General features: G+C 37.1%; 1 protein-coding gene across 2 annotated transcripts in view; it reads right to left on the reverse strand.

The window, feature by feature from the left end:
- rbm19 (RNA binding motif protein 19) overlaps nucleotides 1-16,860 on the reverse strand; it is a 217,189-nt gene that overhangs the window by 56,697 nt on the left and 143,632 nt on the right. For both annotated transcript variants that reach the window (XM_078421227.1, XM_078421226.1), the window contains exon 24: nucleotides 4,276-4,367. In XM_078421227.1, the coding sequence (XP_078277353.1) occupies nucleotides 4,297-4,367 (71 nt within the window). In that variant the 3' untranslated portion in view covers nucleotides 4,276-4,296. The remainder of the gene's footprint in view (nucleotides 1-4,275; nucleotides 4,368-16,860) is intronic.

Genomic DNA, 16,860 nt, shown 5'->3' on the forward strand with positions numbered 1-16,860 from the left:
CATGGAAAAGGAAATAGATGAAATCATTTCATTGGATAACCTCTCTGATATAGCAGTATTGGTATTTGAGAGCCATGTGTAGCAAGGTACAATGAAACATTTTGCCAGTAAGCAGTAAATTGGAAGATGTAGTAGAGATCCAAGGCAACCACTTATTAAGATCTGTGACCTTGAGCTCCACGAACAGCACAGTCCAGGCGTGTGCATAGTCAACGTGTTCTTGCAGAATATCTCATTTCATTGATGAAAGCCTTGGAAAACCGGAGCCTACTAATGTATTGTTGTCCAGAGGGCTGACAGGATGTGGTACCACTGAGAATTCTGTGGGAGTGAATACTCATTGATTACTCTGAAACTGCATAAACAGCTCGTCGTGACCATAGTCTCACAAGGAGCACTGTTAGGAGTGTCATTGCTAAGAGCATCTCAGGAAATAAATACTGGAGAAAACCATCCCTGTCATCAAGGAAATGAGGAACTGCAGATGCTCGTTTACAAAACAAAGACACAAAGTGCTCCAGGCAGCATCAATGGGTCAGGCAATATCTCTGGAGAACATGGATAGGTGATGTTTCAGGTCAGGACCCTTCTTCTGACTGGTCATCGAGGTGTATTCTCGGCTAAGGTGTCCAAATTGTCTTCAATCAGTTTTGAAATTGCCTAGTCAGGCTTGGGGATGTCAGCCAAGTAGCAATAAAATATTTCAACGTATTATTTCTGGTCGATTGAGATGTTGCAATATGATTGTAGTGTCAAACTTTTGTATTCCAAATCACATCGACAAGATGTGTGACATCATCAGCAAACGTCTGATACCAGTAGTAGTCAGGAGCATGGACCGAACAGCATTTAAAAGTGCATGTCCCCGTTTCACGATTGGCCTCATTTCATCTAGAAATGAATGGCCGTGTGATCTGCTCTGGGCAAAATTAAATTCTGCATGATTGGTGTCTATGGAAAGCATGCTGTACGAATTCAGTTTCCTATTGAACAATCAAGAGCTAGTAGTTGATAGTTTACTTCATTGTTATCTGTACCAAGGTACAGTGAAAAGATTTTTTGATGTGCGCTACCCAGTCAGCAAAAAGACCATAATTACAATCAAGCAGATACAGTACAAAGGGAATAATGTTCAGTGTAAGATAAAGTCCAATAAAGTAAATCCATATTCATCCCAGATGCACTTGTTTAGACTCCTCACATTTACACTGATGAATCTGCCAGGTTGGACCTGATGTATGAGCAGAGCACCCATCTGCTTGTACTGTATGTGATTATTACCAGCATTGCTAAGAAGAAGCCAAGATTATGGTGCTACATTTTTTAAATTATTTGTTCGTTTCATAATGTTAATTATTTGAAAGTCTTACATTTTTTTTATTTTTGTCCTTCATTTGAAAAATAATAGCTTTAAAATATTTTAAATTATTTAATTCAGTAGATGTTAGAAGTTAATGTCAAAGCCACTGAGAAACTTTGACACTTTTGCTGACAAAGCCAGGTATGACTTTGCCAGCTGATAGGCTTCCAGAGGAGAAATGCAACATAGCTTTTTCTGGCCCACCCATATTTTCCCTCTATTTTATTCAAGTTTCTGCCAGTGCTCAGGGCGTTGCAGTTCTGCTCACCTGCACCACGGGATTTGGGCTTCTGCATCTGTACAAGTTCATGAGAATGGGGAATGTGAGTGGCTGCCCTAGGCAGCAGTTCCTACCAAGGACCATCTGGCCTTTTATGGATTGCATTTAGTTGCTACCTAATATAAATAAATCAGATCTGAAAAATGTATTTGCATTTTTACCAAAATACAGAATGACGTTTGTGAAAGGCATCCAGATAATATAATGCAACTCAAATATTTTGGAACTTGGGGATCAGGAACTGGCAACAACTATGTGGAAGCCAACTACATTGAAAATGACAATAGGAAAAACATGACATGCTGAAATACTGTAAATATCAAATATTAGAGGGCACAGCTATAAGGTGAGAAGGGTAAAGTTTAAAGAAGACGTGCGGAGCAAGTATTTTTACCCAGAGGGCGCTGGGTGCCTGGAATGTGCTGCTGGGTGTGATGGTGGAGGCAGGTACGATAGCGGTATTTAGGAGACCGGTGGATAGGTACATGGATTTGCAGGGAGTGGAGGGATATGAATTATATGCATGGATATAAGAGTTGGTCTTGACATCATATTTCGGCACAGACTTGTGAGCTGAGTTACTCCAGCATTTTGTGTCTATCTTGTGGGCTGAAGAGCCTATATCTATGCTGTACTGTTCTATGTGAGATGGATAATGTGTGCATGAATATACACACAAACATATACAGAGAGAAGACAAGTTTGCAAACACATGCAAGTTTGAAATATTCATCGGATAGATGGGTCATTCATTATCTATGTAACATTTTTAATAAATCCTTATTGCAGGAAAAAAAATCTATTTTCATTTGAATTATTTTATAGAATTCTAGGCTAAACTTTGTTTCATGTCAGACATATCTCCTGAAGTGGCAAACCGTCAACTCTTCTAATTGTGCAGATCACTACGCAGGAAAGATGAAATACAGGTTTTTCTAGAGGTAAATCCAGCTGAGTGCTGAAGTAAAACATTATATTGTGCCTACTAGCAGTACGTTTGTTTAAAAATAAAAGAGAACTAAGCAAATGTTTCAATCATAAACCCCCCCCCCCACGATATATTAGTCCATTTTATCTTCAAATTATCTGCAATGGTAGAATGGAAATGGATACTAGTTTGTCTTTGGAGATATGCACAAATATTCACACTCTCACCGTTTTGAAAACTGGCAAGCCCATGTACATTTACATGGGATGGTCAAGTCAAAGCTTGCTTTGTGAACCAATTTAACCATTAGAAGATCTTCTCTCGGCAAGCACAAACCTACAAGTCGACAGAATGGCAAGTGTGGACCCTGGAAATTCTGGACCATTGCTATAATCCAATTCAAAATATCAGTGCATATCATATCATGCTGCAAACATATAATTATATACAGTCAACAAATCCTGTCTGAGCCGCAGAGTATTTCCAGCATTTTCTGTTCTTATTTCAAATATTCAATACCTTCAATTTTTATTTTACAAATTGACAAGGCACTAGCGTAGGCCCATCAATTCCATTACAAGAACTTTACTGTATACTCTTATTGTTGTCATTGGCACCAATTCTTTTCATTTATTTTAAACAGTTATAGATCCCAAAAGGGTAGATGGTCATTTTTCTTTTCAAAAACACATTGTTAACAGTTGAATATTCCAGTCAAAATAACAGCATGGGTAATGACACCAGCTACTCTATTTGCAAATGCTACAACTTCAGGCAAGGAACAGATGTGTAGTTAAACAAAAAGAAAACAAAGCTGCTATTTAAGTTCTGTTACTGCACCATTAGTTTTGTGTAAAAGGAATCTTGCTGTTTGGCTTATTCCTGAAGGAATTACGTTCCTCTCAAGGCACAATAGATATAAAATAAGTTCACCATAGATAGTCAAGTTTGGCCCATTCCAGGCTCAGAACCCTTAATAACAACCGAATCAAGCAGTAACAAGCTAGAGTTTTTTTTTGTTTTGGTGCTGAAAATTAACCATGATTTGAATGAAAAGGCAAATTTATGCTCAAAACAATTTAAATGTAATTCTTCCTGGTGAGCATTTGTTCCCGCTCTGTTAACTCTATATTTCCTTTACTTTTATTTTCTGCACCTGATTCGGCACTGAATTTGCACAAATCATTTGCACCTTTTTTGGTGGTGTGCAATTCATTTTCCAATTTTATAAATCTGACCGTACAGGATATCCAGCCAGTCGGTACTCAGGCACCATTTCCCTCAGTAACGGTAACACCTGCACTTTCATGTATCTGCCACCCAAGAATTTAAAACGTGCAAGAATAAATATAACTAATGGCAGATGTCACTGAATGCCCTGATTAGCAAGTTATGACCCATTAGCAAAATATCACAATCATTATATTATACGTCTTCACCAGCTTTAGTAGCAAGTTAACTCTACTACCTTCAAAGGCCAGTTTTTGTCATTTCTTTTGGAGTTATAATCAAAATAGTGAAGGCAGGCCAAATTCTGCATCCCCATCCTTAAAAAAGACAAATTGCTTTGTATTGCATTTATAAATCTAGTCTTATGTACATGGTAGAGCAAAAAGTCATTTTAATGTCGAAGGGTTAACATTTACTTCTAATTATATGCACTGCAGAATGATTTTGAAATAAAATATAGAATAAAACTATACCTACTTTCAAAAGGATAAATAGTGATTAATCTTCTCCTTCCACATCATCCATAATTTCATCCAGGATTTCGGCCCGTTTCTTCTTATTTGGAGAATCTATTGTGAATGAACACGCAGAAAGAATAAAGAGAATTTAATAGAAGATATGAATTTGAAGACAATCAATATGCAATAATTAAATTTGATTAGCCCCCACACCCCCATTTCTTGAATCTCATTTGCTCAGCAGTAATAAATAGGCCATCCATACAATAGGCTGGGAAATTGGATTTGGGGAGTAGTAATAGTGGGATGCCTAGAAATAGAACAGTAAGCAGCAAAGCATGAACTGTCTATCATTTACATCATTAACACCAACAATAGGCTGGCATGCTCCTGCAGATGAGCAACTGATTAAACCAATGGCTATTAATGCTCGGGCACAATGATAGATTTAAATTTTAGGTGAAGGAAAGGAATGAAAATTAAATACATACAACTAGGTTTCTCATTGTTTAAGGGCAGCTTCAGTATGCGGGTCACTTTTGAGAAATTCTTAAGATAAAGGTATTAATTGTTACGATGCTCCTATTTTTTAAATTGTAAAATTATGCAGGCATTTTTGTAGTTAATTATATGCAACCATCACGACATCTCATTTGGAATAACATTGTGAAGAATCTTTTTTTTTAAATCACATCATTTATAAATGGCATTTAGTTTCCCAGTTGTTACACTTCCAATTAGTAAATACAAATTATGAATAAATTAATTTTCCTTTATTTGATAATAACTGGATTTCTAAAAGAAGTAAATACGTTAATAAAACTTGGGGCCACTACCCTAAAAGGCAAAAGAATGCTCACATATTGCTGTACATATGCACATAAGCAACACTGCACATATTGCTGCATGTTGAAAATACGATGCACAATTCATGCCCAACTTTTTTTTTACCCAACAAATCATTACGTTTTTATTAAATGAGACACAAAGTCAATGCTAACTAAAATGCACGAACTGTATAGACATATTATTCTGAATCTTATGTTTCCATTTATGGCTTGTCTTCTCTCCTAATTCATTTGACGCAATGGATGCTGGAAAGCAAAAGGCTTCAGTTTTTAATACAAACCTTCCAGTTCCAGCATTCAAAACCAACTTGCAATACTATTCTTGCAAGCAGTCAGTAATTATTTGTGTGTGAACAAGATAAAAGCAATTTCCAGCATGTCGTGCTGCTAAAGGAACCTTTTCTCAGAAGTGAGGCAGATAGGACAGAGCTTGAGAAAGATTTAATCAGAATTTGCTACTTTTTTTGATACAGAATAAAAAAGTTTACTTATAGAAACAGGCAGGGTTTTGAAGTACAGGCAGGTTTTATTTTAGAGAAAGAATGATCAGATGTGATTACTGTATAAAAAGAGGTTTTCTTAATTTATTCTGGTAACAATGATTGTTTAAAGATGGGGAATTACGTGCATATATCATTTGGATTAACAAATGTGTTCCGATCTTTAAAAGTCAAATTCTTAAAAGACTTAACAGTCATTGCATGTCACATGCTGGGAATTGTTTTTATCTTGTTCATGCACAAATAATTACTAATGGCTTTGTGGCCAAGTTTGTGGATGATATGAAGATAGGTGGAGGGCTAGGTAGTGTTGAGGAAGTAGGGAGCTGCAGAAGGAATTGGACCAGTTAAGAGAGTGGGTAAAGACGTGGCAGATGGAACATAGTGCTGCAAAGTGTGTGGTGATGCACTTTAGTACTAGGAGTAAAGGTACTTTCTAAATACAGAGAGGATTCAGAAATTGGAGGTGCAAAGGGACTTGGGAGTGCTGGTGCAGGTTTCCCAAAAGGTTCATTTGCAGGTTGAATCGACGATAAGGAAAGCAAATGCAATGGTAGCATTCAGTTAGAGGAGACTAAAATATAAGAGCAAGGATGTAATGCTGAGGCTTTTATCAGGCACTGGTGATGCCACATTTGGAATATTATGAGCAGTTTTGGCCCCCATATCTGAGGAAGGATGTGCTGGCTTTGGAGGGGGTTCAGAAGGGGCTTACAAGAATGATCCAGTAAATGATTGAGTTAACATTGAGGAACATTTGATGGCTTTGGGTCTGTACTCTTGGAATTTAGAAGGATGTGGAGGGCATCTCATTGAAATCTACCGGATAATGAAAAGCCTGGTAGACTTCCAGAGAGTGATATAGAGTGTACGTGGAAAAGATGTTTCCAGTAAAGGGAGAGTCAGGAACCAGAACACACTTCCTCAGAATAAAAGAATGGACAAAAGGGGGAATTTCTTGAGTCAGAGGGTGGTGAATCTGTGGAATTCATTGGCCAAGTTATTGGGTATTTTAAAGCAGAGATTGATAGATTCTTGATTAGTAAGAATGTCAAAGGTTATGGGAGAAGGCAGGGGTATGGGATTGAAAGGGAAAAGCAGATCAGCCATAATTTAATGGCAGAGCAGAGTTGACGGGCTGAAAAGCCTAATTCTGCCATATGCAATCTTTGATGAAAATTTAATGTTTCAGTGATTACAATGGATTTTGAAAGCAACGCAATTTAACTCAATAGTATGAATAAAGATGTAGGAAACGATTTTAAAGATAGCAAAGGTGAGTATAAAAAAGGATGAAAATTAGGAAGGAACATATGGAGCAAAATGGATAGCAAATGTTAATGAAAATTCAACAGTTTTGATACTCAAGACCTATAAAATTGGACAAAGTAATCAAAAATAGATATTTGCAATTAATTAAATGCCTTGTTCATCAAATTATTATTGAAACTATAACAGAGTGTTACTTAACTGTGTGTTATATGCTAGTTGTAATCTAGGAATATAATCTATTGCACAATTTACAATGTTATCACACATTATCTTTTTAATTTGTAGCTTCTAGCTACTCAGAAAGAGTAAGAAAAGGGTGATGGAAAAGTTAACAATGGATATTAACATGGGAAGTGGCAGTAACCATTTTATCAGTTTTAAGTTGATTAATTTTATGCCCTTTTACATAAAGGTTGTCAAAAAGTCAAATTTATTTTGGGTAATATTGCCTGTCAAGGATCATCAGAGTACCACAACAATCAGCTAAGATCTGCATTTATAGACACAAAAACTGGAGTAACTCAGCGGGTCAGGCAGCATCTCGGGAGAGAAGGAATGGGTGACGTTTTGGGTCGAGACCCTTCTTCAGACTGATTTTCGATAGGGGTTATCTAACTTCAAACCTGAACAGCATTTCTTTAAACATCATAAATCAGTCTCTAAGGGTTTCTGTATTATCACGTTTCTAAATTATAGGGGTGTACATTCAATTGCCCTCACATCACACTTGCTGGGGGCCCTGGACAACGCAATTTATTTTGCTGTGGTTCCAAGCACAGACTTTTGCTGGGAGGCTGGCTACCAACGCGTTAGTACAATGCAGGGTTCAAGTTAGTACAATGTCCAGCTTCAAGTTTCTGGGCACTCACATTTCGGAGGACCTAACATGGTCCAATAACACTGCTGCGCTGGTCAAGAAGGCACAGCAACGACTGTTCTACCTAAGAACGCTGAAACAGTCTGGTCTACCCCAACAGCTGCTGACGACATTCTACCACTGCACTATAGAGAGCATCCTAACACATGGCATCCCTGTGTGGTACCTCAGCTGCACAGAGGCAGAGAGGAAAGCTCTTCAGCGGGTAGTCCATAGAGCTCAGAGGACCATCGGAACACAGCTACCAGCCTCGGAGGGCATCTCAACACACGATGCCTCAGAAAAGCCACCAGCATCCACAAAGACTCTTCACACCCCTGCAACAGTCTGTTCGAACTCCTTCCATCGGGCAGACGATACAAGGCCATCTACGCCCGCACCTCCAGACTCAGGAACAGCTTCATCCCCAGGGCCATAGCTGCTATGAACCGGTCCTGCTGAGCAAGATGGTCACATCGCAGTGAACCGGCACAGATCTACTTGCACTTTATTCTGTTTTAAAACTGTTACAATTTGTTTCATTGGGTTGTTTAAATTAATACTGACTAGCTAATTAAATTATTACATCGTATGGGAGGCGCATTCTCAATCTCGTTGTACCCCTGTACAATGACAATAAAAATATATTGTATTGTATTGTTTCTCCTAGCTGTATCGATAGACAGCTTTGGGCTTCGTCTTTGGTCTTTGACATCCACATTCAAAATCAGCGTTAAAAATATTATAATGATTATTATAAGAATTAATGAGATCTTCCCCATTGTTTTGAAAGAGTCAGCCATTTTTTAAAATAAAAAACCTCCTTTGAAAAGAACCTCTAAATGAACTTGATTTAAAAACTATATTTGGTACCAATTTCTCTTTTACAATGTCATAAGAGATCAACTAGCAAAGTAGGAAAAAACAGGCTTCACTTCCTGTCAACTTCTTAATAACAGATTATTGGACCACTCTCATTCTGGAAACTGCCTACTAAAATAGCAAAACAATAACATTTAAAATAAACAATCAACAGTCCTTTGTTATGCAACTTCCTGAGGAGTGAAGAATATCAATCTTCCCTTCTACCCAAACTATTGTAGTCTATCTATTGTACTTGGGTCTAACGTCATTGGATTTATTTATGGCACATCTGATCTGTTTGGATAGAATGCAAAACAAAGTTTTTCACTGTACCTTGGTATACTTGACAGTAATAAACCTCATATTATCCCCTATTGCTTCTCAATGCACAACGCTGTAAAATTGTCTTCTCAATTCTTAATACCTCAAATCCGATTGGGCCAAAAATGGTGGCATTCACCTTCTTATCATTAGATTAAGAAACAAAATAAACATAGCTAACAATTAATCATAGTAAAATATTTAACGGTAATGATGGTCACAAATTGCAAGCTTGAAACAATTAAGCACAACAACTTAACCATAAAATTATCACTGACTCAACTGTGCAATACTCATAAATGCAGTCTGATTATTCACACAATATTGATTGGTGTCCTGCTGATAGTCTCAAGATCTGGAAATTTATAGTAACATAGAAAATAGGTGCAGGAGGAGGCCATTTGTCCCTTCGAGCCAGCACCACCATTCATTGTGATTATGGCTGATCATCCACAATCAGTAATCTGTTCCTGCCTTCTCCCCATATCCCTTGATTCCACTAGCCCCTTGAGCTCTATCTAACTCTCTTTTAAATTCATCCAGTGAATTGGCCTCCACTGCCTTTTGTGCAGAGAATTCCACAAATTCACAATTCTGGGTGAAAAGTTTTTTCTCACCTCAGTTTTAAATGACCTCCCCTTAATTCTTAGACTGTGGCCCCTGGTTCTGCACTCCCCCAACATTGGGACCATTTTTCCTGCATCTAGCTTGTCCAGTCCTTTTATAATTTTATACGTCTCTATAAGATCCCCTCTCATCCTTCCAAACTCCAGTGAATACAAGCCCAGTCTTCCCAATCTTTCCTCATATGACAGCCCCGCCATCCCGGGGATTAACCTCATGAACCTACGCTGCTCTGCCTCAACAGCAAGGATATCTTTCCTCAAATTAGGAGACCAAAACTGCACACAATACTCCAGTTGTGGTCTCACCAGGGCCCTATACAACTGCAGAAGGACCTCTTTACTCTTATACTTAAATCCTCTCGTTATGAAGGCCAACATGCCATTAGCTTTCTCTACATCTATTTTCTCTATTAGGACGTTCCTTAAGGTCTGCTGCTTAGTTTTCCACCCTCATACCATAAATTGTTCACTATCAGTTTTGTGTCTTATAATACTGCAACGCATTTTGTGATATTTTGATTATATCAAGGGCAAAATGTAACTGGAAGATGCAATTGATATAAACAACATTGATAGCATATGCTCTGACTCGCCACTACATACATACAGGTATTTACAAACACCAATAGACATTGGCATATTACATGGTAAAGTATTTCTGTCTTTCAGAAGTCCAAGCACAAATTAATTTAGCACATAAGACATGTTAGGCATTAAAAAGGCATGGCTGCATGATAATAAGGACAGGGAACTAAATGTACTAGATTATAAGGTCAAGGTAAAGGAAAATGGTCAAGGGAGGTGTCGCCATGGTGATTAAGAGAAACCCATTTCAATTAAGGCGACAAAATGAGTAAATAGGAAGTGGAGACTCTGTGATTAGGACAGCCTAACATCCTAGGCTGGGAAATTACCAGAGTCAATAATTAAGGACTGAACACTTTAAAATTTGGTGAGAGAGTCTGCATCGAATTGCAAATAGAAGGTCATGATTAACACAACCGATTGATTTTTTTTGAAGAAGTGGCAATTGTCGACAGGGGAATGGCTTTATGTTATTTCATATAGAATACCGGAAGGCATTTGAAAGAGTCCATCATAAGACTGCTAGCCAACGTTAAAGTGCAATGAAAACAAAACTTTGACTAGGTGAAGAAATGTCATGGACATCAGAGGAGAAACAAATTGATGGGAACTCAATGGAACAAATTTGATATGTTCACTTTTTAATTATAAATACTGGTATATTCCTAGCATTGGGCCAACAGTACTGCATTTATAAACAACCAAATGTTTACGGACTAGAAAACCATATATCTTAGTTTGCTAATGACACAAGGATTAGCAGGATTGCAAGCTATGCAGATGGAAGAATGAAAAGAGCAAAGCGATTTTAACAAATAAACAAATCAGGCAAAATTATGATAAATGCATATCAATAAAAGCCAAGGTAAAAATCAACCTATTTGAACCTAAAATGATAATGTGCACAATTTTCTAAATTATGAAAAAATTAGACAGTCGAGTCTAAAGACACTGTATCTGACCACTTAGGTCACCAAATATTATGGACAGTGCAAAAATCAAACAATCCAAATTGTTGTCTTCATTCAAGTGGTTGAAGACAGATTATGCAAGGATAAAAGCTATGCTGCAACAATGAAGTCTTAGATGATGGAGGAAGCAAACTGAGCATCAAATATCATAAAGGATTATTTTCCTTATACTTGGGTCTCAAATGTCGCTGGAAGTAAAGGATTTAATGGCAATTACTGATTACTTTTTTTTATTTTTTTAAATTTTATATTTTTATTTTTGAAAAGCATATGTACAAATAGAAATAAAAGACAAATTTGTTACAAAGTTCTTACATAGCTTCAATTTTTAAATTTTTAAAGAGAGAAAATAAAAAATAAAGAAGAAAGAAAAAAAAACTATAAACTATTGGGAAGAGAGAATAATTTTTTTTTTTAAAAGGTATAACTATAAAAATTAAAGGGGGTAGATCCGGGAGACAATAACCACAGTTGTACATCCAACCCTAAACTCAAGTTTCAACTTTTAATTTAAAATTTTTATTTTAGTCCTGTGCCAAACCCATTTACTTTTCTAAAAATTCAATAAATGGAGACCATATTTTAAAAAATAACTCAGGTTTGTCAATTAAGGCAAATCTTATTTTTTCCAAATGCAGGGTCTCTGTCATTTCCGTAGTCCACATTTTAATTGTGGGGGTTATTGTTTTTTCCCAAAATTTAAGTATTAATTTTTTCGCAGTTATTAAACTTTAATCAAGAAAATGTACCTGACTTGTTGTAAAGTTTGTAGTATGTTCTGATAATCCTAATATAATTAATTTTGGATCCATATCCAATTGCTTGTTAATAACTTTAGAAACTATTTTAAAAATCTCCAACCAGAAATTTTGTATTTTTATGCAAGTTACGAAAATATGAGTTAAATTAGCTTCTTGAAATTGACATTTATCACAAATAGGAGAGATACTAGGAAAAATCCTATTTAATTTCGTCTTTGAATAATGTAATCTATGTATTATTTTAAATTGTATTAAGGAATGTCTAGTATTTAATGAACATTGGTGTATATGTTGTAAACTTTCATCCCATATATCTTGCATTATGAGTTGATTCAATTCGTCCTCCCATGCTCGTCTATATGATTCTGATGACGGAATGTCAGTATCTAGGAGAGTATTATAAATAAAGGATATTAATTTATTTGAATTATAATGTCGATTCAGGCATACATCAAGAGTTTCTGGACCTCTAAACTTATATTCTTGCATGTGTAATTTTACATAATCTCTAAGTTGTAAATATCTAAAATAATTATTAACATGTAATCCGTACTTCTGCTGTAAATCCTGAAAAGAAAGAAAAGTTCCCTTATGATAAAGATCTCCCACCCTTTTAATTCCATAACTTTTCCATTGAGCAAATCCTCTATCCAAGACAGACGGTTTAAAAGAAGGGTTATTCGCAATAGGGAGGAAAGCAGATAATTTACTCAGTTTTAAAGTAAGATTTAATTGTTTCCAGGTACGGATAACACTGTGTATAAAGGGATTACCTTCATATGTTTTTTTATTTAAATTTATTGGAGCTAAGAGGATCGCACCAATATCAAATGGTAAACAATCCTCTTTCTCCATCTTTAACCAATCCGGTTGTTGATCAGTGTCATCCAACCAGCAGGTTATATTTTTAATATTAACCGCCCAATAATAAAATAAGAAGTTAGGTAAGGCAATTCCTCCATTAGTTTTAGACTTACATAGATGTGTTTTATTTATTCTATGAGTCTTGTAGTCCCAAATAAAATTAGTAATAATTGAATCAATTAAAAAAAAAAACTTTTTTGGAAGATAGATCGGAATTGCTTGAAATAAGTATAGTAGCTGTGGAAGAAAGATCATCTTTATAGCATTACTACGACCAACTAATGATATAGGAAGTGTTTTCCAAAATTGGATATTTCTGTGTAATTTAGTAAGTAAAGGAGGAAAATTTAATTTAAATAAAGAAGTATATTTCCTAGTCACAATTACTGATTACTTTTGAGAAACGTACAATAACCCACCATCCTGAACAACTGCAACACTTAGAGTGGAAGGTTTCCTAGATTCTGAGCCATTTAAATAACAGTAGCCAACAGTAATAGTTGGAGGAGATGTGCAAGTTTGAACGCGCTTGATGCCCTTTTCCATCTAGTTAGTATAATAGTAATAGTAATAGTTTATTTATTTGTCATTCCACTCCTTACAGATCATGCAACGAATGGGACGAAACAGAGTGCCTCTGGGGGCCATAGTGCAATAAAAATGCAAAACATATAGATAGGGATGACAGTGCAGTACAATACGATACAGTACAATACATATAGACAGGTAAACGGTAAAAGGTAAAGCATTTAACCTAGAGTTTAAAGCATGTAAATGGTGAATTTAAAACCATCAATGAGAGCAGGTAAATTATTGATTGCACATTAAATGAGATTGAGATTATAAAGTACAGAGTGCTAGGTGAGGTGCTACAACCCCCCCCCCCCCACCCCCACACCTCCTTGGGTCAGGTGGGGCAGTTCAGTAGACGAACATCCTGAGGGAAAAAGCTGTTCCTGAACCTGGTGGTTCTGCAGCTAATGCTCCTCAGCCTTCTTCCGGAAGGCAGCGGGTCAAATAGACCTTGGAAGGGGTGAGAGGAGTCCCTCATGATGCTGCAGGCTTTACTTTTGCACCTTCCTCTGTAAATATATAACAAGTTTACGACGCAAGCAGTGATCATTCAGCCCGTCATGTCCATACCACCAAAAAAATGGACAACGGCTGAATCCCACTTGATGTATCCCTGATCCACGATACTGCAGACTATGAGTCTTCAGGTGTTCATAGACACCTTTGAAATGTGGTAAGGGCTTCTCCTTCCTTTGTTTTTTCAGAAAGTAAAGTCAAGGCAGCTACCATTCAATTTCTTCAACTTCCCTTCTACCCGTCTAAAATTATCTTAAACCCCCAAACCCTCTGGTTTCTGATGCATCTCTATTCAGAGAGGTAATCCCCTTCTGCTCACCATATTTAGGCCGTTCATAATTTTAAATAATTCAAATTGTCACTCAGTCTCCTGTTTTCCCCAATGCAAACATCCTAACCTGGGCTTTCTTAACTCGTATCTGTAATTTACAAGCCGACAAAAGTCTTCAAAGTCCCTGATTATGCAATTTAGGATCCACAGGCTTTTTTTGTGCTTTCATAATCTTTGTGTCAAGTGGTGATCCAAAATGAGCACAGTACTTTAACAGATGTTCAATGCTTTATACTGTACTCGCATGAGCTCCCTGGTCTTGACTTCTATGTTTCAGCCAATTGAGGCAAATGGCCTATCACCACCTTGTCTACCTGTCCTGCTATCTTCCGGGGTTTGCGAAGACGCACACCAAGTTCCCTGCATTATTTGTTTATCACGTATTCTCTTCCCCCTTTGCCTCCCTGATACATTTCAATCCAGAGAAGTGAGAAGTAATGTAATTATTCCATTGTTATCCTCTTATAGCTCATAACTGTCTCTCCCACTATCAATGTTTTAATTTTACTATTATTTTGAATTTCTTAATTGTGGCCCTTCCATTTAAGTCCAAATCAATTATGAAAAACAAGGGGCCCTAGTACAGAGACGTATGAAGTCTCATTGCTCTTGAGTCTCAGATTCCTGCTGATCATACACATAGGATTTCCACAACTTGCCTCTTTCCCTTGGATACTCATAATACCTGACCGTGAATTCTAATAAATGCTGTAGTCAGAACTGTGCATATTACTTCAAAAGCTGTATCCTTATCAATGCTCCTTGTTATGTCCTAAAATAAAATCAATTGTTAGTCAGATATGAATTTCCCCTAACAAATCCACACTGACTTGTGCCTGTCCAAATTCTGATTTATACAGTCCCTTAGATTTTTTGCCCGCTACCAATGTCAGATTGATTGGCTTGTAATTACAAGGTCTATCCTTTCCTCCCTTCTTAAACTATAGTACCACATCAGCATCCTTCCAATCTCTGCAACTCTGCCTGAAACCACAGAACATTGAAAAATTGTAGTAAAAAACTTTGCTAGTTCCCCCCTGGTCTATTTTCGGGATCTAGGGTGTGATTTTTCGACTCTTAAAAATACTGAACTCCTTGCAAATGTCCTCTCTTTTTTATCCTTTCTATTACTTCACATTATTTCCTCTTAATGTCATCATCAACCCTTTCTACTGTTAAGACTGACGGAAATTATTCATTGGGAACCCAGGCCTCCAAACTCAAACTGCCATTCTGGCCTCTGGTCAGGCATACTTTTTCTGACTTACCCTCCTTTCCTTTTATTAAGAACATCTTAGGATTTTTCTCGACTGAGAATTGAGAATAAACCCTGCAATGAAGTCTGCAGAAGGGTGATGCTGGGGGAAAACAAACTGAGCAAGTTACAGGTGAATAATAGCAAATTGTTATTTTGCAATTCTTCCCTCAATTTGCCAGCGAGTAAGAATATATTAATGCAGCAGAAATTGCCTGGACTTATGTGTCCTGTGATTGGAGGACAAGTCTGGGCAACTTTCCATTTTGCCAGTTAGACGTTGTAAATTATTTCCAACTTGGATAGAACTGATGCTCTTCCAGAGCACATGACCTTCATCACCACAGTCAGGTCACTGTCAAGGTTCACAGACTTTATGATGTGCAATGCACACAGACTTTTCCTGATTCCATGAACCGAGCTAACTTAAGACTAGCATTTGTTGTGGTGAAAGTCTCAAAAGAAAGCAGAGACAGATGATCCATACAGTTTTTCTGGGTGAAAGTGGCTCCAAAGACTTCTAATTTGATTTCTGCACTTTGCACTTTGGCTGCACCTTTATGGAGAATGGAATGTTTAAAATATTTTCCCAAACAGAAATGCAAAATTAGTTAGAATTGAGTTAAAAACTGCCATTCTAGAAAATGATAAAACACTACGTAAATTAATTTCAGAAGACAATAATGGAGCACCAATAATATTCAACTTGGCACATGAAATCTGAGCATTTGAAGTTGCTGGTGACATGTTCCAATCTCCCTTGTAACTAACTATATATTACTTTTCACTGATGGACAATGATTCATATAGTGCGTATGTAGTGTGGACGGTAATTTAGTAAATCTAAGAAAATAAATGCTTGAACCATCAAGGGGTAAAAGAGAGAAACGAAGAGGATAGAACTGGGCAGAGCTTTTGTCACGATTTATGTAATAATATTTCTGGGGTGTACTGAAAGTTAAGTCACAATGCATTCTACGCTTGCTTTGAACAGAAGGTCAGTGGAATTATGTCATCTATTCCAACAGCCTTGGTTGCACCTGTTCCCATGGTTATTGTCGCAGATGTCAGATCGGTCTACACGAATGAACCCACGGAAGGTAACTAGCTCTGTGGGAGTCCACGGCCATGTTCACAGGCCCTGTTGGGAACCAACTGGTGGGAGGATTTATGACATCTTTAACCTCTTCCTATAGTATATCATGCTCAGGTTCCCTCTTGCTTTAAGATGATCAATATCATCCCCGTGCTACAGAAAGGCAAGGTATGTCTTGATGACTACTGTCCAATGGCTTTGACATTTACCATCATGACATGCTTCGAGAGGCTGGTCATGTGCGTCTGCTCAACATACAGCCTTGATCCACTGTAGCTTACCTACTGTTGCTACAGGTTCATGGCAGTCACCATCTCCCTGGCAGACATAAAATGCTGGAGTAACAGTGCAACAGGCAGCATATC

The sequence above is a fragment of the Rhinoraja longicauda genome, chromosome 25, assembly GCF_053455715.1.
Source record: "Rhinoraja longicauda isolate Sanriku21f chromosome 25, sRhiLon1.1, whole genome shotgun sequence".
NCBI classification, from domain to species: domain Eukaryota; kingdom Metazoa; phylum Chordata; class Chondrichthyes; order Rajiformes; family Arhynchobatidae; genus Rhinoraja; species Rhinoraja longicauda.